This window comes from Halictus rubicundus, chromosome 4, assembly GCF_050948215.1.
Source record: "Halictus rubicundus isolate RS-2024b chromosome 4, iyHalRubi1_principal, whole genome shotgun sequence".
NCBI lineage: Eukaryota > Metazoa > Arthropoda > Insecta > Hymenoptera > Halictidae > Halictus > Halictus rubicundus.
The window spans coordinates 9,711,278-9,735,333 of NC_135152.1; the positions used below are offsets into that span (position 1 = coordinate 9,711,278).

Below are 24,056 nucleotides of genomic sequence, written 5' to 3' on the forward strand. Positions count from 1 at the left end.
CATCGATTTTTCAGACGGTACTACGGACAGAAGTGTTTTCCGGTTCTATTGATGGCCATGGTGACTTTCCGGATTGTTTGGTGAGTTTCTCAGGTGAAATGCATATTTAGGTTCAAGATGTTTCGGCTGTGGTTAAAAGCAACATCTTGTTGCTGGAGTCTCGATACGGGTGCCACCGTATTTTTGTTTTTCGTACCGAAATTATATACATACTTCACGCTGTATTTGATGTCATTCTCGGGAAGCACGTTTCTCAAAATTGCAAGTGACAGTTTTGTAAAGAAATCTGTATGAAAATGTAAAATACCACCTGCCAACTCGAAGAGATCAATGCGACGCATAATGCCAACGAAGACCAAGAAAATATTCAATAGAAATTGAAATGAAGTTCACAGTGGAAAAAACCTTGGAAACCTTGGTTGTACATTCTCCGCTGGATATTTATTGAAAATGTGAGACATTTAATGTTTCTCGGCACACGATTCACCGCCGATACACAGCGTCTCACGCGTCCGGTTCCCTCAAGTTTGTAAAATAAAATACGCGATATGGAGAGAGCAAAGTCGGTGGTGGAAATCGACCGGGAGAAGAAGGTCGAATACAAGCACAAGTTGACGCAATTGGCGGAATGCGAGGAAATCGTTTCCGAGGAAGTTGTGAATGCTGTCGGTCGAGTGACCGAGACCGTTCGGGCTGCTGACGAGAATGCGCCGAGCAGTGACGAGCTCGACGAGGAACTTGAGGAGCAGTACAAGGATTTGAATTTCGTCCTCGATCTACCGGACGATACTTACTCTCTCACCGAGATCAGACCGGAACTGCCGACCTGCGTACGCTATGGCGTTCGAGCGGGATTGACTCACATCAACATGCCTAAATTCTCCCCTTTGTCCAGAGGCCATCAGGTGATTGACTCGTTATTTTGAGTTTTACACGGTGCTACTCTAAAACACACAACATCAGAATCAAATTATTTTCTTCGTATGCAAAACTTCAGGAACATTCACACAGTTCGCTAAAAATTGATCATTGCGAGAATCATAAATTGAAAGTCTGCGTACATTATAACTTCTCCGCTTACCTCTAATAACAAACCAGACCTTGCGCAACGCAGAAACTCCACAGAATCCTCGATTCCTTCGTCTCTATTCCGCAATCGTCAGAAAAATCGTGCGCGCACCGTCTAATTTCGCTCATACGCTGCGGATGTAATCAGATCCGAGGGCCCGCGATCCTGATTGTTACCGATCCTTTGAAATAACAGGGTGGAGCGACGGCGATAGCAGCTTTCGCAACCACAATGGTGTACAAGTCTCGGTGCTGGAACGAGGCGGTGATCGACCAGATAATCGAGGACGGGGATACTTTTTACTGCGAGTCCTACAAGGAAATCAACACGGACGACCGTCGTTTGCTGACCATCCTGCATCTGCAGCGTACGCTGTGCGTGCAGCACAAGCTGACCGTGAACGTCACCATCGAGGACGCGGCTTACGCGGGGAAGTTCCGATCATCGGAGCCGACGCAGCTGCACCTGGTCAAGGCTCTGGACCTTTTCTTCAAGCGTTACAACGCTGGCATCCTGTCGTCTTCGGTTCTGAACATAGCGATCTGGAAGGACGCGAAGTACTACAACATCTTCGACGGCCAGGCTCGAAAAGAGAATTGCGAGCCGGCACCTGACGGTCTCAGCGGGACGGCGAAGCTGTTCCTCGTCAAAGACATGATTGGAGTCCTGTTCATCATCTTGGAGAAAAGCCACGTTAAAAACGAGCCGTTTGTTCTCTACGCCATAGCGATCAGCGGCGTCGATCACTATACCCAACCGATAGCCACCGTCGACACGGAGAAGGTGTACGCGCACGCTGTAGAACGACGACCCAGCAGTTACAAGGTGCAAGACAAGTACCGTGCAGTGCTGCAAGGATCCTACCACATAATGCACCCAGCTCTGCCGAGTCTTGTCCGCGGTAGGACGCACATGATCATCGCGTTGGCAGCGTTGGTTTACTCTAGACTGGTGAACAGCAACAAGTGGACCAGCGGATTGGTCGACCTGATCTTCAACCAGTCGAACATATACTTCATCGACCTGGTCCGCGTGATCGACAAGGATCTAAACGATCCCGAGTTCGAGCTGAAGATGGACGACGCCATGGGCGACGTGATACTAGGGGTCTACTCGGCGAAGGTGAAGATCCGAACGAACGTTGTGCCGGGTTACGGCCAGAAGAGGGGCAAGGTAGCTTTCGATAGTGGCTTCAGGGAGTTCTTCGAGACGCAGACCTGCGGTCTGCTCGAGATCAAGGGGATTTATTACGCGATCTGGAGACACGATGATACCTACTACTTCATGGACCCGTACGCCTGCGACGATGAAGGGTTTAGGTCCGGCACCGCCGAGTTAGACGGCACGGATAAGCCGGGGGAGGCGGCTTGCGTGACGATGAACAGCTCGATCAATCAGATACTGGAAACAGTTATGGAGAACACCGGAAGCAGGGACAAAGACCCTTTCATCATCCACGGCGTCCGGGTTCTGTATGTGAAGACGGGAACCAAGCCGGGGGGTCCGTTGGAGTATGTGATTTATCGAGAGAAAGGTACCAATCGCAGACCCCAGGCGTCTCCAGCGACTATTGTGAGGTCAAGCGGAAAATCGGACAGTGACGAGATCGTGGACATGACGCCAACGATCCGGCCGCAGCTGCTGAAGATGAAGGACATGGCGGTGCAGGTCCCGCCGCTGATGAGAGACGCGGAGGCGTACATGATGACGGACGACGAGCCGAGGAGCTACGTGATTCTGCCGCCCGAAGAAGAGAAGGAACCTGTGGAAGACCTCGGCGAAGAGGAGGAGGAAGAGGAGGCTGCGAGGAGGGACTGGGAAGAGATGATAGAGGAGGAGGAAGAGCCTGTGGTGAAGCCGCCGGAGGAACCACCTGTTGAGAGAATCGTCCAAGGGTACTTGAAAGTGAACCCTAATCGATTGGTTCTTCAGGGGACGAAGAACTGCTTGGACGAAGGGTTCGAGATAAGGTCCAGGGGCAAGCAGGGTTTGATGTCGGCGTTGGTGGCCATGGCCTACAGCAAGCTGAAGGATCCTAAACTCTGGAGGAACATGGATATCGATCAACTGATCGACGTCAGCGACAAAACGTATGGGGACATCGTCGAGTGGATCCGCAAGGGAAGTCCTACTGTGACGGACACACGGGCCACGACGATGGGCGAAGAAGAGGAGGAGGAAGAAGAAGGCGGTGAGGAGGAGCAGGAGGAGAAGCTGCTTCCGATTCCCAGCCACCTGGACCTGACTATGCTACCCGTTCGACTGAAGTTCGCCGAGAACGACGTGTTCTTCAAGTCGAAGATGAACATAATTCGCGGAGATGCTGCTCCCCTCGCGAACCTGGCGGAGGCTCTGGAATGTTACTTCAACAAGTACGACCAGCTGGTGCTGGAGAATAAAAAGCTGATGTACGGAATCTGGAAGTATAACGACCAGTTCTTTCTGTTCAACCCTTACGGCAGCGATGCCGAAGGCTGGCGACTTCGGGATTATCCGGCTTCTTTCGCCGTGCTCGGCACCCTGAACGAATTAGTCGATTTTCTGCATGGTGTGATAGAGTTCAACGATCCCAGCTTCACCATCCACTTCGTGGGGTTGGACTCGATTCAACCTGGCAAGTACGCGTCCGAATTCGAAATCATCGTGCCGGGCGACGAAGTTGAGTTATTCAAGACGAGGTTCTTGCCAATTACCGATCAAGATATAAGAACGTTAGAGGCTGAACTGAAACCCGAGGAGGAAGAGGAAGAAGACGTGGACGTCATTGATGTGACTATGGGCGAAGAGGAAGAGGAAGAGGAAGAGGAGGAGGAGGAAGGAAGGCGTAGGACTCGCGCGGGCGTTGCTGAAGAAGCTGAGAAACCGATAGTCGATCCTCTGCTCGAGATTCCAGAGAAGGATCAACCCGACGCGCCTTACAGGTTGAATTTGGCTTTGCTCACGGCCGGGTTGAAGATTCCCGAGGAAACCGAAGAGGACATGAGGCGAGTTCACGCGCAGAAGGCTCTGGAGAAGCTGAAGTACGAGCACCCGCCGCCATACGTCCTGCCATCGAATAAAACGTTGATCAAGCTCCTCGAGGCGAAACGAGCCAAAAGATCGATTCCCTCGTTGGTGTCGAGATTCTCCATCGATTCCAGGCTGGACGTGAAGAAGAAGGGCGGTTTCAGTACGATGCACTTGTCCAGATCGACCGTCATGATGAGCGCAGCGCCAGGAATAGACGAACTAGTACCCTCGAAGAAGATTAAACTGTGTCCGAAGAGATACCTCTTCTCGAGGTTGCTGCCGATTTGTCTAATACCGATGAGAGCCATCGACGACATGTACATCCAGTACGATGGACCGTACGGGGACGAGGAAGAGGAGCCCGAGGATCAGAAGCCACGGGACGATATGGTTCGAGAGGACTTACCCGAAGCACCTGTGGGTGTCCGCATTCGGCCAACCTTGCTACCGCTGGGGCCTATCATTCGGACTCCGGTTCCTGAAAAGAGAACGGGCACCTGCTCAGAGAAGAAGAAACGGAAGTGCCAGCTAGCTAAGGGTGACGTGGGAGACGCTTTGATGGAGAAGGTCCTTTGCAACACCGAAGATCTTCTGCTAGAACTGTTTTTCCCAGATTTTAAAGTGACAGACCAGGTTTGGGTCCTTTTAAAACCATTTTATCTTTGTTGCTACGATTTTGCCGTTGCTATTTGTGATGTGAATGCTCTTACGATAGCTGTACGCGGAGGATAAGGATTCCAAGATCAAACTTTCGCGGAAAGGATCCACGGAATCTCAGGAGACCACTATTCGCATGAAACCTCCCAGCTCGAAGAAGAAGCAACCGAAACGGTCAGCTCGATTGAAAGTAAGGACACGGATACCTAGCCCCCGATGCATTAAATTGGAATCGACGTTCATTAAATTATAATCATGTACCATTTTCTGTTTCAACCTCCCATCTGGATTTAGAGGATAATTGGAGGACTCGGAAGTCAATCAGACCAAGGTCAAATGAATTGATGCAAGATAATTGGACGTAACACTGATTGGTTTCTGAGCCCTTTAAATCAGAGACAGTTTAAACTATTTTATTCGGCTATAAAGAACACTAAATCACTTAAATCACTTCGAATCTCAAGGTCACTGACGATGGAATCCGGATACTGCATGGTAACATATGCCTCGAAAATCGCGCGGAAATCGAAGAGTGTCATTTCAAGTCCTGCTTCTTCGCCGCCCTGCTGTGTATCCTAACAAAGATTAAGCTAGATCCGGACAAGTTTTCTCCGACTACTCTGGATCAGTTTGTCTACCTGGGAGATAAGATCTACCAAAAAACCGGGAAGCTGCGTTTCAAACCGTACAGGTGGTTCCATCATATCGAAATCATGAACACGATCTACAACGTGATCACCAAACAGGCTCTTTACGCCGATCCGGAGAGCACCGATCACGACGAGCTCGAGTACACGATGGACACCTTCTTCGAGAACAACCAAACGGGCATAATAGTGTTCGCTAATTGTTCCTACGCTTTCTGGACCGCGAATCGGGTGTATTACCTGTTCGATCCTTACGCTTGCGATGAGAATGGAACCGTGAGCGAAGATGGATACTGCTGTTTGATGGAGTTCTGCGATTTGAACGGTTTGCTGGAGAAGATCGAGGCTAACGTGGGCGAGAACACGAAGAAGCCTTATCGACTGTACTCCGTGTGCATAGCTCACATGGAGACGAAGAGGAGAAGAAAGAAACGCAGGAAGAAGGTAGTGCACTGCGTGGATAAACCTGAAGTGGAGGCTGCTGTCGAAGAACCACCGGAAGTGGAGTTGTCCGCAGAATCATCGGTGTCCCTGATCGAGCAGTTAGATTGGGTGAACGCGGAGTCGAAGACGAGTTTCGGCTACGACATGACGATCCCTGGGTTCGCTCCCATCAAATTCTGCAACGGGTCGATGCTGGAGGTGACTGTCCTTGAGAACGAGATCACCACTCCGATATTAGCTCCTTTCAAGAAGATCACCAAAAAGATCACGGAAGACACGGACGAGTACGAGATAGCGAAGCTGCTGGTCAGGAAGAGGATCGCCGAGAGAAAGTTCAAGGCGTCCACGATCGTCGCCACTCCTCTCGATCTTTGCATTATGGCCTGGTCCTTGATCCACGATCCCATCACTTGGTCGGTGAAGACAGTTAGGGGACTGTTCGAGGCTGTCCTGGATTACTCTTACGACACTTTGCTAGCTGCCGAGGATTCGACTGTCGATGAAATGACTGACGGCATGCTGCCAGAGTTCGAGATCGCTAATTACGTTTTCCGAGTAGTGTTCGTGCCGCTGCACTACGGGACTCTGTACGCAACCGAAGGCTGGAACCTGGCGATGTCCTTGCAGAAGATTTTCGACACTCCGAGCTACACGGGCGCTATTTTAGCTTGCGGTACGGTGCACATAGGAGTGATGAAGAAAGGTGAGAATCATTTCGCTTGGTGGATCGTTGTGGGCACGAAGAACCTGAGGATCATCACTGCCACAGACATGAAAGAGTTCTTGCGATTGATCGTCAAGGTGATCGACCAACCGGAAGAGGAGACGTTCGTGATGAGAGTGATCACTGTGTCTTACGCGCAGAAGATGGATCCTGACTGCAGCGATACTAAAGGACTCCACGAATCAGTGGTGCCAGCAACTTCGTTGCCAGAGATCCACAGAATGCCCACGGAACCTTACGATCTAGAGGCGATCTTCAGACCCAGCGTGCCGGAGCACAGGCCAATATTCGTTCATGGCACGGTAGCCTTGAACAACAGAGACAACATAACGGAACCGAGGGTCAAAAGGTGTTACTTCGTTGCTATTCTCGCGGTGATGGTGCAGAGGGATATCGTTCAGAGTCCGATGCCAGAAATGGTGGACAAGATCCTAGAAGTCGCGGAATCGGTCTACAGAGAATTCCCGGAGCCTAAGTTCCATACAGAACACATTTTACGCAATCTCACGATCATGAACAGAATTTTCGATTTGCGGGATTGCACGTCGCCTTTGGTCTTGCTCACGACGAACCCGCGGACCATGAGGAACGACTTTTACCTTCAGGTGAGTGCTTTGAGCATTACGGATCATCTATTTCTATATTTATTTATTTATGTGCCACAATACACGTGCCACATTCAATATGGAAAACGACGTCGTTTGATCATCTCGTTAGAGTCTAACCAAACATCTATGCTCTACCTTTAGGTAAGAAGACACCTGAAGAAGTTCTTCAAGTTGTACCCAAGCGGACTGATACACTTCACGAACTGTTGCTACGGGTTCTGGTATTCGAGAAGCACGAACGCGTACTACTACCTGGACCCTTACCAATGCAACGAGAAGGGAAGGAAGGTGTCAAGCGGGGGCAAAGCTTGCCTGTGCATCTTCCCGAGCCTCTGTCACATGGTGAAGAACATGTGCTTCAATCAGTTCGCGGACACGACGGGCTTCTTCATCCATCGCATCCACGTGGACTCGATCAACGTTCCTCCGTTCAACACCTTCAAGGAAGACCCGATGTGGCTGTACCTGGACTACCATTGGAACTTCAGACACGCTCCCGACATCGTCAAGTCGAACGGCAAGAAGAGGAAGAAGAAGTCTGACGAGGACGACGAAGGGAAAGTGAAGCAGTTCTGGAACAACTATGCCGTGGAAGTGTCGAACCTGATTTACTCCGTTTGGGGGACGATCGGGGCCTACGATTCCAGATTCGGCGATCGAGCAGGGAGGAACCAGGCAGCCATTTGCGTCGCTGTTCTAGCGATGCAGTACCTGAGCCATCCATCCAGATGGGGACCTGCGATCTTGGACTCGGCAGTGATCTGCGGGGACTCTTACTACACCGAGAGCGTCCGAGGAGCCATTCAAAAGTGCGCCAAGCATTACAACCACTTCAACCTGCAGCCCTGCTTCAAGATATTCCCGCACTTGTGGGTGATCGACTTCAGGGACAGTGTCTGCGGCATTCTATACGGCGCTAAGAACAAAATCACCTTAGCCGCTGCTTTGAACAAAGCCTTCGAGGAGTCGCCGAACATCCTGATCGACTGCAACAAGATCATCCTGGCGGGTTTGGCGGCTAAAGATGGATTCTACGTCGCGGATCCTGGATGGGTTGGACCGCCGCTGTTCGAGAAAGACCATGGGGCTATTTACGTCCTCCGCTGCAGGAACATGAATTGTTTAGTCTATGCGGTGGTGAAGATGCTGAACACCAACAAGAGAATGGAGTTTAGGATCACGCCGGTCGCGTTCACGTTCGAGCAAGAGGACTTCAACTTTGTCGACAGCAAAACTCGAGAGAGCAAGAAGAAGGTGTTCCTGGAACCGATCAGAACGACCCCTGGAAAGAGCTATGATCCTGGTACAGTGATAGGATTGGTCATTCCAATTTGTGGCAGTCCTCTTCGCAGGGAATGGGAGCTTGGTCTATTCGCTTTTCAGCTTATTGCCTCTCAATTCTTCTTTCACTCTTTAAACACGCTTTTACTTTGTCGGTAGTTTCTTCTTCAGTATTTAGAGTATCTTACTTTAGATATCCCTTACTTGGTTTTCTCTAGCTCCTCTACTTACTATATCTAGCTCAGTCCCGTTCAGCAAGCCTTGCGGTGGGCGAGGCAATGTGACGTCAGCGGGGAGAAATATTGTCATTTGCAAAAAAAAAAAGAAATAGCGAGGCAATCGTACCGGCGAAACACATCTCGCTAGGGGAGGCGTGGTCCCCGGAGGCATGGTTCGTTGCCCGCCAATTCGCTTATGCCCGGGAACCAAATCCTCAGCGGGACTGGTCTAGCTCCTCTACCTAATTGTCTTTCTTCCAGCTTTTCAATCTCAGTCTTCCTAACATGTTCTCTATGCGATCGAGCTTCCCCAGCATAATTTTCACCCCCTACAATTTCCACCGTCCAAAGGCACGCTGATACCTGGAGCCGACATAGTGCCAGACGAAGACTCTTACCTGAATTACCACAAGAACCTCTCTGCTGGTATCAAGAAGGGTCACAAACTGGAATACCCTGAATTACCTTCGGTGGAACCCGTGTTGAGCCGCAATGCCATGACCAGCGCGATGGTCAGCACCACCTGGCACTTGAACCTAGGCCAAGCTGATCCTCTGGATAAGACAGAACCGAAATTCGACCCCATGCTGATGGCTCACAATCCAGAGAAGTGTGAGAAGCGCGTGGTCGACTCTTTTGAGCCTCAACAGTCTGTGCAAATGTCGATCACCGATCTGCTGGCGGCTTGCGACGATTATCCGAGAACGGTGGACTTCAAGAGCGAGAAGACTACCTTCGAGAGGCCGGTCGAGTGCGTCAAGGCGGCTAGTTTCCTCACTGAGACTGCTCGTGAACAGTTCAATACCTGGACGAAGGATATGCGTAGGAGCGTTTACACCACTTACAAACATCGACTGCCGAAACCTAAGAAACCGCTGAGCCCGTCCATTGCCGAAGAGGACGCTGTGGACGCGGACGAAGCCGCAAGTGTAGCCGCAGACATGGATGCAGACGAGACTGGGGATGTGGACGAAGTGCTGTACAACACAGAGGCGACAGAGGGAACGGAAGACGACACTGTCACGGAAGCGGAAGCTACCACCGAAGATGATTAAATGGTTTCCGTACTGTGAAAGTGAGACGCTTTCAATCATTATATTTGTCTAATCGGAGAGTGCAGTCGTTTTGTACTTTTATTTCGAATAGTGATCGATTTTGAATCAGTGGTGTAGGTAAATTGTAAATGAAAAGGCTGTTTATATGGAAGTTTTTGTGTATTGACTTGGGGAAAAATTTGTATTTAATTTTATGAACTTATTCAGTCAGAAATGTATTAAAAATTAGATACGTATTTTGCTACGGTTTGTTTTTATTAAAGTAAGAGCTTTCGAAATGGCTGTGTATTTTGAAAGTATTATAATATTATAAAAAGTATTATAGAAAGTATTATAATTATTTACGTATGAATCCTAAATTGCGGAGTAAAGTTCTTATTAAAACAATAATTACCTATTTAAACAATAGGTTCTTGCCGTCCTCGCGAAGCCCTCTTCACAAAAAATTGTAATTACGACTTTAGAAAAAGTTGCCTACGCCGGATGCGCACACATTAACAATATTTGTACACACTCTTACCTATCCGCTTCCCAGTAGACCGTTTCTATTTGCTTTTCAATTTTCTATTCGCAGAAGAGCGAATAATCACTTCTAGTAATACTAATAACAATCTAATTTGCATAGACGATGTACTGATAAGTAAAACAGTTCTCTTCTCTTGACAACAATTTGTGAAACTGCTTCAGTATATCTAATGTTATGTTAACTCCGGTTGAAAAGAGCAAGTCAATGGGTAGCTTTGTGCAGCAGACATCTTTATTTCATGTGTACGTTACATGCAAGCACGTGTATTAAACACACCCAATACGCAGTCCGTGTAATTATCACTGGACGACCACCCACGGCATTATGTCTACGCGTATATTTAACTACACGTGTTTGAAACAAATTTCTTTTAGGTACACGTGAGGAGCCTCAATCAAAAACGGAGATCGTTAGTTATTCAAGCTGCACGTGCTATCTGTCGTGTCTTTCATACACGTTCAAAGTCATGACCTCTCAACGAACACTAACGACGTATGTTCACACATTAACACGTCCTTCGTCAGTGTCGCGCGCGTGCGACGATCAGGATCGCGCGATTTAGCCTAAAGAAAGCCGTATTAATTTCATGAACGTCGTCATACAAAAATTAAAACATTTAATATTCTGGGAATATTCGGGGATTTCCGTGTGCTATTTCTTGAAAAATCCTGGATCGATATTTCAGATTGAAACGCATTCGGCCGCGACAATATTACCGCAGTGATTGATGGGCAAAATTATCGTGCTAAACGTAACAGTGCATTTTCATCCTCCACGATAATGTTTATTCATACGTTCCTTATATAACACATGCAAATAACTTTACGATAGGATCGCCTGATAACTCCATGTTAATTGAAATAATTTATTGCTTCAAGTGAATCTGCGAAAACCCATTAAAATTTTTCAGTTTTTTTTTTAAACATATACATATATCAATATTCTGTTCGAGCGTTCGAATAACTTTTGCAACCGATAATGGCTGCAATGTTAATTCATTTCGACAGGGAAGATCAATGTCAAGATCGTAATTAATGAAAAATTGACGAAGTGACGTAGAAGATCTCATAATCCAGAGATAGCTTTCTGCGGATTTAGCAATCTTGTATCGAAACGGACGTTCAAGGAGATCAATGTTTTGAACAAATCATTGACACACACGCGTTGATCAAATTGTAATTTATTTGACATGGAACGTACAAATTAGAAACACCGACGTTGGACGGCAATCAATATTAAAATTAAAACTTTACAACAGAATGTTACAGAATCAGCGAGCGACACGTTACAGACTTTGTATATCCTATCCGCGATGACACAAGGTTAAGTATAAAATTATATAAACTATAAAGGTAGCAGTAAACTGGGGTACAAATGACGTGTGTAAAAAGATCCTCGAAACACTTGTAAATTGTATAAGCAGTGTTAGGTTTGCACGTTAGGTCTTAATCATCTACGGATACAAAGTTAATGGCGACACAGAGAGAACTAAAATAATTCCATATTGTGTTAGAGGAGAATTAATAATAATTCACACTATACAAAGAACACATTACACGCTTCAAAGCAGCTTGGATTGTTCTGATATGATTCGGCGTCGACAATTCAATTCGATGATCGTTCTCGATTATCTTTCGTATACGTTATCAAAGATAAAACATTGTGCATTCAAAGTGAATCGAAAAGGTAAGGAGTGGGCTATGTGTTAACTGGCGTTAGAACATTTATTTATCTTATATCTTTTGTCCTTCAACTTTCGTAAAATTCGGTACAATTTGCATTTTATTAGTTACAAGTGCAATAGAAGGCCCGTGGCAGCTTGGAAACCATCGAGATCGATGCGCCGACAGGGACCCTCGATATATTTTTTATGCATTCACAGTAGCTTTATAGGAAGCAAACTTTTCAAGCAACTTTCAAACGAACAGCACGTATATACGATACGAATGTTACACTTAGTTATTATATTTAAATACGCGATAACAATAGTAACAATAAAATTTAAGTACATCGATTTGTTTTCAGACGCGACTCGCCGGGCGTGCGATTTCAACTTGCTCTTGCAAACGTAGTGCGCTTTATTCGAAATTAGAAATCTCGGCGGTCGATCAACATCGGTAAACTCTCTGACAAAAAAAAACGCGGAAGTTTGTCGTAGTTAACAATTTCGCAGAGATAAATTTCGTCCGCATGAAAATGCAATTTATTCTACGAATTAAGCGCGAATTGTCGGTTTCAGTTTAGCACGACCCATACGCGATAGTTAGGCTCGTTCACGTTCGCGATACACTTTCGCGAGGCCACGTTGAAAACGCTCCCGAACAGTGGTTACGTTGAATTTCAGTTGGTTCGATTTTACGACTAATGCTCATGGTAACGCGTATTTGTTCACCCGCCTGAAGACGCAAACGCTTCGACAATCTTTCTCTCTCTAAAATTTCCCGTCGCCCAAAACGAGCCAGGAATTCCCAAAGTGTGGTTCAAAAAAATTCCTACGGATTAAGACACTTTTGATTTCTAGTGATGTCTAGTTTGATTACTATGTCAGATGTTCATGGAGTTTGAATTAGATGTCGATAGTTCGGTCCCGGGTTAATATTAATATTCGTTTGATTTGCGTGAAACCCCTTTTGGTTTTCTTCCCTTAGATGATTAAACTTACATGAATATTCAAGTAACCTTGCCGAAGAAATTCTAACAAAATTATATTCAAACTATTCTAAATTGTTGGATCCTTTTCAGACAAATGCAACGGTACGGTGGACACTGTTCATAACGCTTTTTTAAAACTAACAGGAATCGTTATAATCGTTATAATCGCTTTATCAATCTCTATTCTCAGAAAGCGTTATGAAACCACAAGTCCATCGCGATTCACCATACATTCACATAACTCTTTGCACTCGAATGGCGATTCTGAGACGCAAAAATTAGCACATCTAACTTCAAAAGAGTTTTCACTGAATTTGTATTTAATGGATTCCGCGTTGATGTCGTTGTCAAATTGATTAAAACTGATTCTCAGAACTAATGGTTGGTAAAGTGCGGAAAGTTTGACAAATGCTGTATAATACTGAAGGGAAATCCATAAATTAGAATAAGATATCAATATTAACAAGTTTTTCACAGTCCAATATGACGATAAATTAGAACAAGATAAGATTGCAATACCATTAGAAATCTATAAATTAGAATAAAACAATCACGTTGCGCAAATGCAGCCAGCGACGGTATATCGTTGTTCTGGGTTCAATAGAACTTTTTCTTGCTTACAAAATATCACATAGAGTCGCAAAAGCTTCGAGTGCAAAAGGTCAATAACAAACGATTAATAAATATAATAGAAATTCGTATGTTCGGACGAACTGTCTACAAACAAGGTAGAAAACAAAATTGGAATAACATCTTAGCGCTACTAATATCTAAGAGATAAACTGAAAAGGATCGAATAATAAAAAAAGAAAAAATGCGTTCGACGATGGCTGGAGGATAGAAGTTTGTCATTGCAGGAGCTCCCTGTTTGTTCGATCGCATCGGCGGGAATGATCTATTCGCTGGGCGTCTGTTCTTCCGTTGTCGGTTTCGTGTACAGAATTTCAGCATACTCCGTTTTGTCCTCGTTTAGGCGACGTGGGTTGACACCCTGTTGCTGTTGTGTCAGATCCAATTCCGCGTAAACTATTCCGCTTTCGCCGGTCGACGGATTAGGTTTGTTCTCCTGCGGCACGGTCGCTGGCGCTGTCTGCAGCTATTAAATCGAAATTCATTTGATTAAGAAATCCGCTTTTCCCATTAAACACCTATTTGCATGATCCGTTCAGAATCTTTATGCGCCTGGACCATGTCCTAGACATTGGACCGCGAGTTTTTATGCAAATGCCGATTTTTCTAGATCTTTTTCAGATTTTAGGCGCCGGCAGTCCCTAGCGAACATATTTTTACCACCGAGAGGCCCGATTGAATTGAAATTATGCGAATACAGTGTTGAACATTACCGGGCACTTTCATTGGTTTTTGCACGTGGGAATATGATTGCATAGAAAGATTGTGTTCTAGATCGTTCCTTTGAAAGATTCATATTAATGACCAAGTGATTGAAAAATAATCTGAGAATACAATTTAGTACTGGTTAAATATTCGATGAAATAGCGTTGACGGAGAGCGCAGCACTTAGGATACAGTGATCATGTCTTTGCCATGCGTTGAAGTCTCTGACGAAATGTGTGACGATGAAATATTTGCGTTATTAATGTTTGACAGTGTTTAATTGATGTTTGCAATTTTAAGCAGCAAAGACAAAATATAAGTTTTAACATAGATTGATCCGATTTTAATTATTTTAATTCTTCAACTATCGGTAGTGACTCAATAGTTTTCCAGAAATCAGAGATTAACAAAACAGGGCTTCTTAAAACACTTTTCAATGATATTTTGAGTAATATACTTTAATTATTTCTTTTAGGATTGTTATTGAAATTGTTAACGTTCCTTTAAACTCAACACCGTCATTAACAAACCTACGTTAACTATTGGACAAGAATAATTTGAAAAACGTTTGAACTAAATGCTACTATTTTGACAGCAAACTTAAATCATTAGCTATTAAATACAATAAGAGAATTAGCATTGATTTCAAAGAAGCGGGTTCAAAAATAACGAAAATCGATACACAAGAATATGAATCTAGTCACGGTTGTCATGAAATTGTCAAAAGCATCCGCCGTCCAAGAGTTGAATAAACTCTGTTAAAATCCGATGTATTTGCATTTTTGCTACATATTTTCATATCGAATACCTTTTCATCATCAACTGTAACAACAGTCCTCATGGTGTCGGTGTCAGCGCCAGACACTTTATCCTTGTTGCGTTTGAAGAGCCGAGAGAAGCTGATTTTCGGTTTTCGTTCTCCACGAGATCCGTCAACTTCCGTTCTCGAGTACCTTCCAGCACTTTCAGTGTCGCTTCTAACAAAAATAAAATTCATGTTCACCAAAATGCATTTCATTTAAAAAATTCCGGATGCAAACACCCTTCAAACGCCGTTTAGACCGGAGAAACCTGATGCGAAATGCACGAAACAAACACAATTCGCCTGAAAAATGTCACAACTGAATGAACGAGAATTTCAGTTGAACATGCACCGAACGATGCACAAATGATGCACTGAATTATAATTTAGAAGATCATATCTTCGAAGCTTGAAACATTTCATTGAAGAAGTCGTAGAAAAAAATTGTCTTGTAGATTCTTTCTGAATTTACTTTGTAATTAGCTACGTTAGTAATTAATAGTTAGCATCTACATTGAGCACACCAGTAACCAATAGACAGCAGCTACATTCAATTTCAGGATGGAAAAGTGTGGGATACGGTTAGTTGGACTATTCAGCCGCGAAGCCTGCAGCAGAAATTATAAAATTGATTGAGAGGAGGCTTGGTGAAAGCGTATTGCAAAACTGGCGTTCAAGCTTATGAAAATAGATTTTATTATTTTCAAAGGAGATCTTAATGAATTGTTAATGTGAATTCATTCGCCTCTAATCATCAGAAACTGTGACTTTGTTCGTGGCCAGCAACAGGATGAGCAACACATTCAAATGATTTAATTGAACAGTTAAGCTGGTGAATACGAAATCTCGTCGTTTTTAGTGTATCAGTATTGCGCTATCAACATTTCATTTTCAATCGTTTAAATCAGCCTACATTAGTTGTATCGAATCTAACACGCTACATTTATGCTATTTTACATATTTACTTCAAGTTATTTTCTTTATCCGGAAAATTTCATTGCAATATGTTCTGTTTGACATTCGTTTCACGTTCCAAATTAGTTGTGCCATAATTAATTAGAGGTTTTCAACTGTTATCGTACACTACTTTTTCTACTGCGTAGTGTATGAATTTAAACGTATGCAAGTATGTATCCCTGTTAGAGTCATCGTGAAGCGGCGGCAACAATTTCAAGAACTAGTTTTCATAAACACCAATTTAACAAATAAGGCAATTAATGAGCGCAAGATGTGTTGACAAAAAGAATCGCAAATTATTATTGTAGAAGGTGACCGACATACGTACCAGTCACTGCATTAAATACTCGCATGATCTGATAGTGTTTAAATTGCACACGGTTTTTACAATCGGATCGAGATTCAGTAATTAGCGTAACTTCAATTTTTGTTATATGATGCTGCGTTGAAATGACGGCAAAATAGACTTGATAAAATTGTAAATACATTCTCAACATCGATTAATTGTACATATAAATATCAGACTCACAGGAAAGGAAAAATTAATTTTGTTAAAAAGAGAATAATGAAATTTCGTAACGTGGAATGTGTTAATTAGTATAACAATGAAGCAACGTCACGTGGGAACAACATTAACACAGCACAACGTGAATTCGAAGCTTGTGCAACTGCTGGCGCAATGTTAATAAAAAGTATTTCGATATTTCCCACGGGATAATGATTCGACGTTGACGAGTGAACCGATGAAAGCTTGATGGCGTTTGTTGTTGTTGTAAAGAAGTAAAAAAAGGCTTGCCTTTGCATATCGATATTGTCTGGATTGTTTGATATCTCATAACGAAGGAGACTAACACTCACTGCTGGATCCGCAGCTTGTCTGAAAATTTGTCATCTGCTTGCAATATCGTAAATATCAATGGATAAACCTTCAACACGAACCAGAAACGAGTTTCGCTCGAACGGCCTTTTTTCAGATAAAAATCTTAATTCAAGCGTACTCCAATTACACGTTTAAATGAAGTTGTATGCGTTAATCTATTTCCCTGATTTCGCGATATGTTTTACACACAAAAAAGATAAAACTGGTTTCGCACGAGTGCGCATTCTCTAACCATCCTTCGAACTTATGTCCACGATGCCGAGGAGGTTTTTACAATTGATTTTACATTTTTCGTAATAGTTTCTGATACATTAGCGAATAAAGTTGCGGTCATTAATTTATCGTCGTCTCGCGATTATTATCATTGAAAGAGGGCTCTTGAACTGATAAGAAAAACTATTATTAGACACACATAAAATATTAAATATAAACCACTATTAGAAACATATGAAATATTTCGATGTACAATAAATTATACGAACGATGAATTTAGAAACAAAACAAGTTGTAAGCTGCATCTCACAGCAAAAAGATTTATATCGAACCTAACGTGGATCATTTTTATAATTCTACAGTACGGGAAATGTGATTTTCGAGTCTTTGCAACTTCGTTGTGTTCTTTAATTTTGTAAACACGTGTATCATTCGATATAATCAAATTCACTGAGAAAATCTTCGTTTTTGATGCTTCATTAGGCTTCGTTAATTTTTGTTTTCCCCTGTTTGCAGAAAAATAAAATTTCTCAAGCTAGAGTCAAAGTGTTCTACGGTGAAGCACTGGCAGGGAAAAAGTGTATTAGTTACGGAATTCGGAAGAGAATATTGGGACACCAATAGTGCACTGTGCTACCAGAAAGTCCGCTACGAATACCCGGAGGAAAGTGGATACTCACGACTCGCCAAGGTTCCTGGACGTTGTGTTACCTGCAAAATTATTGAAAAACACAGATCTCTTTAGTCGTGCTCAGAGGCTTCATTTAAAAATTTAAATCTGACATATTTATGGTAGACGAGCTCCGGAAATTATATTAGTCTCTAATTATTCCTCAGTTCTCACAGAAAGTCGATTCTTTATTATTCAATAAGAAAGGATTCACATTTATACTTTCCCGTCTATTATCGATGCAAAGGCATGTAATATAGTCAAGGTAACACTGAGGAAAATTTGTTGTTAATCGATGCTTCACAGGAAATTGAATGGACACATTCAAATGAAGAATTAATTCAGTCAAGTCAGAATTTACACGAATATTTTAATTAGAAGAGAACTGAATATTGTAAAAGCTAGACAGACGGTGGTAGTAAACGGTGATAGTTGAAGAATGACGGCGGTGAGAGAGGGATGGCACATTCTCGTGTACGTTCGTCTGTATTTAAAACAAATGTTTTATTTCAAAAATCATATAATACCTAAGTATAATATCATAGCGATGAATGAACTTACAGTTAATTACATACAGCTCTCTATATATTAACTTCATTTGAATTCTTAATTAGATTTACTCTTGCCTATTGCGTTGTATCTACAAGTACAGATACAAAATGTTCATGTTCTTCTCGTATTCGTATCTTCTTATTCATCTCTTTTTTTCATGTACTCGCAGTGTTCGTGTGTACATGCGCGTGTGTGTATGGGTGTGTATGTATGTATCCGGTGTGTTACATATGTTTCTCGTATTCCATTTATTTAATCGACCGTATAACATTCAAACTTCTTCTCTTTTTATTTCTCTGCTCGCAGTTCAATTTCGCTTTTTTCCCTTTCTTTCTTTTTTCTTTCTCAAATTCTTAAAATCGTAAATTTTCTTTTTTTAAATCGTTCCTCTCGTTTCGAAGTGTAGCGATCTCTGAAGTATTCTTAAAGTGCTTTGCCACATCCTCGGTGATGCTGTTTGCAATTGGGCCCTCGTTACACAAAGGAAAAACCATAGACGAAAACACGTCGGTATACCGAGTAAAACGTAATCATCAAGAAACTGACGTTCTCAAAAAACGCAAGCAACGCACGTATTTTTCTTTTTTCCCCTCTCCCTCCAATCCGATCATTGTCGCATAAAGGCTCGCCTAACGATAATATTGATTGACTTCTAAAAATGTTTCAGAGAACACCATGTTCAGGTATTCGCGAATCCGTTATCGTTTATAGTCGTAATTTAATACCTAGACTTACATTAACATAAATATATATATTATTAGCCTGGTAATAATATATATATAAATATTTATACTCCATTGTATGGCCAACGATCATGCTTCTTACAATTATTACAATATTAACCGCCTTAAGAATATTAGAGGTTTTACAAAATTTTCAACCCGGAGCTGCTTCCACTAACTTCATTTACAAACCTAAGGAAAGAATGATGGGAATCAACGCCGCACGTAGACGATATCGTCCGAGTGCAACGCACAGGGTTCGTAAAAGAAGCAGTTCAACGCGGTTCTCTCTTTCGTTTATCACGCTCGTTGGAAATCGCGTGCTCTCGTTCGCATGCACACGCGTCCATCGTTCTTTGTCGAAACGTGCGCGGCGGTTTCGATGTGTTCGCGCGCGAGCATCGCCGCCCGCCAGCATGATCATCGCGTATAAATTAATTATCGTTACCATTAATCAATCATAGAAATCAGTTATGAAATAAGTCGCTTAATATCATTAAAGAATGTACCGCAAGGAATTTCTTTTTTTTCTTTTTTGTACATTAACGCGTAATATCCTTAAAACTCCCCGTAAATCGATCATCGTGTCGATGCGCTACGTTGCAGTGGCCGCTGTACAGGCTGCAACTGATCCTAAACGGCATCCAGAAGGGATTTGCATCGGTTTTTTCCGTTCGTCAAATTGTTTTCGCATCGAACGCGAACCTTTCATAACGACCGATCTTTCATTTTGATTTTCGCGCCGGAGATCGACGATAAAACCGCCTGCAATCTCGATGATTGGCAAATGATTTTTCAGCGCATTGCTTTGGCAGTGATGTTCGACACAGGTCCTCGATGCTTCTCGAACCTGCTTGTGCTATTTCGTTGCGTTTTTCGATCCACCGAACGGACCTGTTGCGCTTAAGATGGCCGACGATTTGATAAATATTTCTCATAATGATTGAGATGAACAAACTCGTCGCAAACATTCGACGACATACAAATAATTGTTGTATTTCAAATTCTGACGACTTTGTTTCGACCTCTACGGACTGGAAAATTTCACAATGTCTTGTTTCGAGCCGCTTCTTTTATTATCGAAATTTAAAATTAGTGTAAAAAATACTCCCCCCTTTAGAAATGAAGGCTAAAACATTTTACGGCTATCGTAAAGTCCGTTCCACTGAGGAAATAAAATTCGTGTTTGTCTTGTCAGAGAACCCGCTATCGTCGCAGAGAATTCGAAGCTAAGCGTTTATCGTGAGGCTCTCGAGAAAAATTATGTTTACGGCGGCCGATCTTGCCGAATCCATTCTCGACGATTTTTCGCGAGAAGGCACTAAAAATGCGTCGTCATTATTCTCGTGTCCATCTTAGCCGCAACGGTCGTAAAATCCGTCGTTTTCCACGCGCGTGGGTCGCGCATTTCGCGGCCGCGGTAAAACTTTAAAAAATTGCGGGAATTGGTATAAAAAAACTCCGGCTTTCCCGTGACTCGTCGTGGAACCATCCCCCTCGGCTTTTTATTATGCGCACGGTCGATTAACGAGGTTTCTTGGGTTTTTACTCGACTCTGTCGCCGCATGTGCTAACACGTTGATCGTTAGCACGCGTGATGTCGACCGACAAGCCTATTAGATTATTTGCCGAGTGCTTGCCGGGAAACGTGCTCGCTACACCGAGGGGGAAAAAACGAGCCCGGGAAATGTTCTTCCGGCAGTGCCGTACTCGTTCTCTATTAAACTAACCGTAAAAATGGCAGGCGTTCTTAGAAGTTAGATCAATAATGCTGGACTGTGACGTACGAGGCGGTTCATTGATTGTACAATCTATATTAGTTATATTAGCCTTAAAGATGAAACATTTTATCGTGATAAATGGACTCTTGATGCATGTTTTCTTTTCTCCTAATCTAGAGTATTTTATTTGCTTGTCAAATGAACGTTATCAAAGTATAAAAATTGCTGTTCATATGTACATCAGCTATCGGTGATTATTTAAGAGTTTCAACTAGAGCTTAATAAAGTTTTTTCAACAGGAACAGCAATTTTATTCGTGGGTCCTCCAAAAATTTCTTTCAAAAAATCAAGTCAACTTATCTTTCGTATTACTAGTTCCCGCAAATTAAAGTTAAAACGGAATTGTGCGCAGATCTAATTAAATCTTTCGACTTACAAATTGTTCTGCTTACAAGACGGTTCTGAAACCATTGCCACTAACACTAAAACATTAATTCAAGATACTACGTCTCTATCACATAAAACAGGTTCTGAGAAACTTAAAAAAAAAACCACATCGAGCTTAAACAAGTTAATAGTTTCATAGATCCTGATCGCAATGTTGCCACTTCCGTTTCCGAACGTCCAAAGACGAGGACAGTTTTCGTTCGAGAAACGCGAATGGTCTTACGATACTGATCGAAATGGCCGGCCTGTACGTCACCAGACCCGATAAAAATGCGAGACCATACGAGGCAGTAAAGTCGCGGCGCTTTCCCTCGATCTCCGGCGTCGCATGAGAGCATTAGGTCGCTGGCAATAGTGATTCGGACTCGATGCAACCTGTTCAACCGGCGCGTACAACGTCCCGGCACCGCGAACACGATACAAAGTACTTAATTGGCAACATACATCCACGTAATCGATCCTTAATATCTCCTTAATATCCATCTATAGTTAGTTCTGTATTTTTTTTTCTTCTTCTTCTTCTTTCGTCTCTCTACCGTGTCGCGAAATCACGGTTCGCGTTTACCTACCCCTCCACGCAGAACACCTTAAATCACACTTAAGTGTAACCCCTATTACTCTGCCCAATAATTAGTCTTCCTCTCAAAAAATTTCACGGATAACGACAGGTCGCACGGCAATTGGAGTGCAAATGGATAAATAAGTATTCAGTTTAATATTTACGAGTTGCAAGCCAAGTGCCCCCCGACACAGAATATAATATATATTTATATTTATATATATTTATATCCATTACTATTATTCAATCTCATACTATATTTATAATATATTTATATATATATATTTATTTTTATATATATATTTAATATATACAACACGCAGTAATTCCGATCGTCTTCACCCGACGAGCTCTCTTCGAGGAATCTCGTTGAACTTTATTTCTCGCTCGATACTTTCTCTTCGTTCCTCTAATACAAATACGGGTGGCCGTTCACCAAATGATTCCTGACGATCTTGACCTAATGATCCACAGTTGGACCGACAGAAACGAATTTCGATGTCGTTAGAACTCGTCGGATGGGATGATCCCTCTTTGTAAGTGAAAACACGATCGCATATGGAAAAAGTGAAGGAGTGTATGTGCAGAATTCGGAAATGTTTCGTCAACGAATGACGGATGCAGGGATCGATTCTCTAGATCACTTTCTCCCGTCTCTCGTCGTCCTGTTTCGTTTCTCTTATCCCCCGAACAAACAATTCTCACAAGATTCAATTATTCTTCCGCACGACGCCGTGGAGACCTACGTTCGTGAACTTTTTTTTCTTTCGGTTTCAACCGTGTATGTGACTGTGTTCGTGTGCAGCGTGTATATGAGTGTGTGTGTGTGGCTCGGTGTACACGCGAATTTCGCTCATTTCTCACGAGTTTCCTTCTGTTTAGTTTCGTTTCGCGAGGACTGAGCTCTAAGCAAAGATCACCGGTACAAAAGTACAAACAACACTTATTGTCGACGGGAATGATAATGAAATTACGAAAGTCACTTCTCGAAAGTATTCCGGTCGCGGCGCTACACCTACTCGTTTATTTTTCACCTTTTTCTTCTTCGTTTATTCCCTCGTTTCGGAAACCAAGCGTCTGGTTTTGTTGATTGCGAGATTCGTTATCGATCGGCTCTAGAAAACGTTGATCCACGGTGCGAGCAAAGTGATCTTTTTGCGGAAGAACCGTGGTGCAGCGTTTAACAGTAGGTTTACGGAGCAAACAAAACTGAACTAAAATTAAGTATTTTACATTACCATCCAAGTTTTTAGCCGTTTTTTAAATAGTATGTACCTAAAGAAATAATGAGTAATTTGAGTGATTCCACGTACATGGATCTTCATAATCTCGATAATCGTAAATAAAAAATACTAGAACTCGTCATTTGGACGGGTAACCTAAACGTAAACCTAGTGTTAATCAGATTACGAAGTATCATGCTAGGGTCTCTCTGAAATTCTGTATAAAATTTCTCAAATACCTCTAAGCACATAATTTAAGACTAAACACTCCAAAATGCTCTAAAGAAAAAGAAACTTGAGATTTGCAATGAAGAGTAGCGAAAGTTGGTGTACAGAAATTTTGTTGGGGTCATGAGAGACCCCAGTAGACCAGTTAAGTTAAATTGCAAACCTCGATAAAAGCAGAGGTGAAGTTCGTAGTTGATAAAGAAATAGATTAGCCCTAGCATTAAATCGTCAAAGAGATTTTCAATTGGAGAATAGAACGGAAAAGATTGTTGAATCTCACGGTTCTCGCGCAAAAAGACACTCCCACCTGAATTTCGTTTTGTATAAAAAAGCGTTCGACAGTATCCTTTGCATCGGAAACAAATTACGAAAGATCCTTATCGTCCGTTTAACCGTTCGAATTCCACTCTCGGTTGTTCTCGCGCGATCGGCGAATGAATATTCATTGTTCCTACGGACCTACGAGTACGAAGAACGATAAAATTATCCGGCCCGTTGATCCTGTCTCTCGCGGGTCGAACGAAGGAGAAAGAAACATCGATCGGTAAAACGGCGACGCGTTCGAGAACAGGCTTTCGGGACGAAGGACGGCCATTCTGAAAACGCAACGCGTCCCTTGGTAATCACTTCGAAAGGGCCAATGAATACTCGCGAATACTGTTTATTTTTTCCGTCGCGAACGAAAGGGAGAATGTCAGACTTGGCCTCGAGGCGACGAACCTGTCGACGTTAACATTTTACCCGCCGGAAACCACGAGGAACAACAGCCATCCGGTGCCTCAACAATCTCGAATCCCCCTGGATTTTTTATTTCAGAGTTGTTAAAAAGTATAGAGATGCTTTCGTATGAAAAATTT

At 43.0% G+C, this 24,056-nt stretch overlaps 2 protein-coding genes across 3 annotated transcripts in view; one reads left to right on the plus strand and one right to left on the minus strand.

Moving 5' to 3' along the window:
- Positions 1-60: 60 nt before the first annotated feature.
- Positions 61-9,712, plus strand: LOC143353811 (uncharacterized). The gene is made up of 5 exons (XM_076787416.1): positions 61-905; positions 1,265-4,804; positions 5,185-7,155; positions 7,300-8,524; positions 8,949-9,712. Exons 1-5 carry the CDS (start codon positions 549-551, stop codon positions 9,710-9,712), a joined length of 7,857 nt encoding a protein of 2,618 aa, XP_076643531.1. The 5' UTR covers positions 61-548.
- A 1,689-nt stretch (positions 9,713-11,401) lies between these two features.
- The window catches only part of Fas3 (fasciclin 3), a 478,993-nt gene continuing 466,338 nt past the window's right edge, over positions 11,402-24,056 (minus strand). The window contains exons 8-11 of one of the 2 annotated variants that reach the window (XM_076786621.1): positions 17,758-17,788; positions 16,781-16,861; positions 15,034-15,202; positions 11,402-13,986 (exon numbers count right to left, since the gene is read on the minus strand). In XM_076786621.1, coding sequence (XP_076642736.1) covers positions 13,786-13,986; positions 15,034-15,202; positions 16,781-16,861; positions 17,758-17,788 — 482 coding nt within the window. In that variant the 3' untranslated portion in view covers positions 11,402-13,785. The remainder of the gene's footprint in view (positions 13,987-15,033; positions 15,203-16,780; positions 16,862-17,757; positions 17,789-24,056) is intronic. The other variant, XM_076786622.1, reaches the window with a different exon arrangement.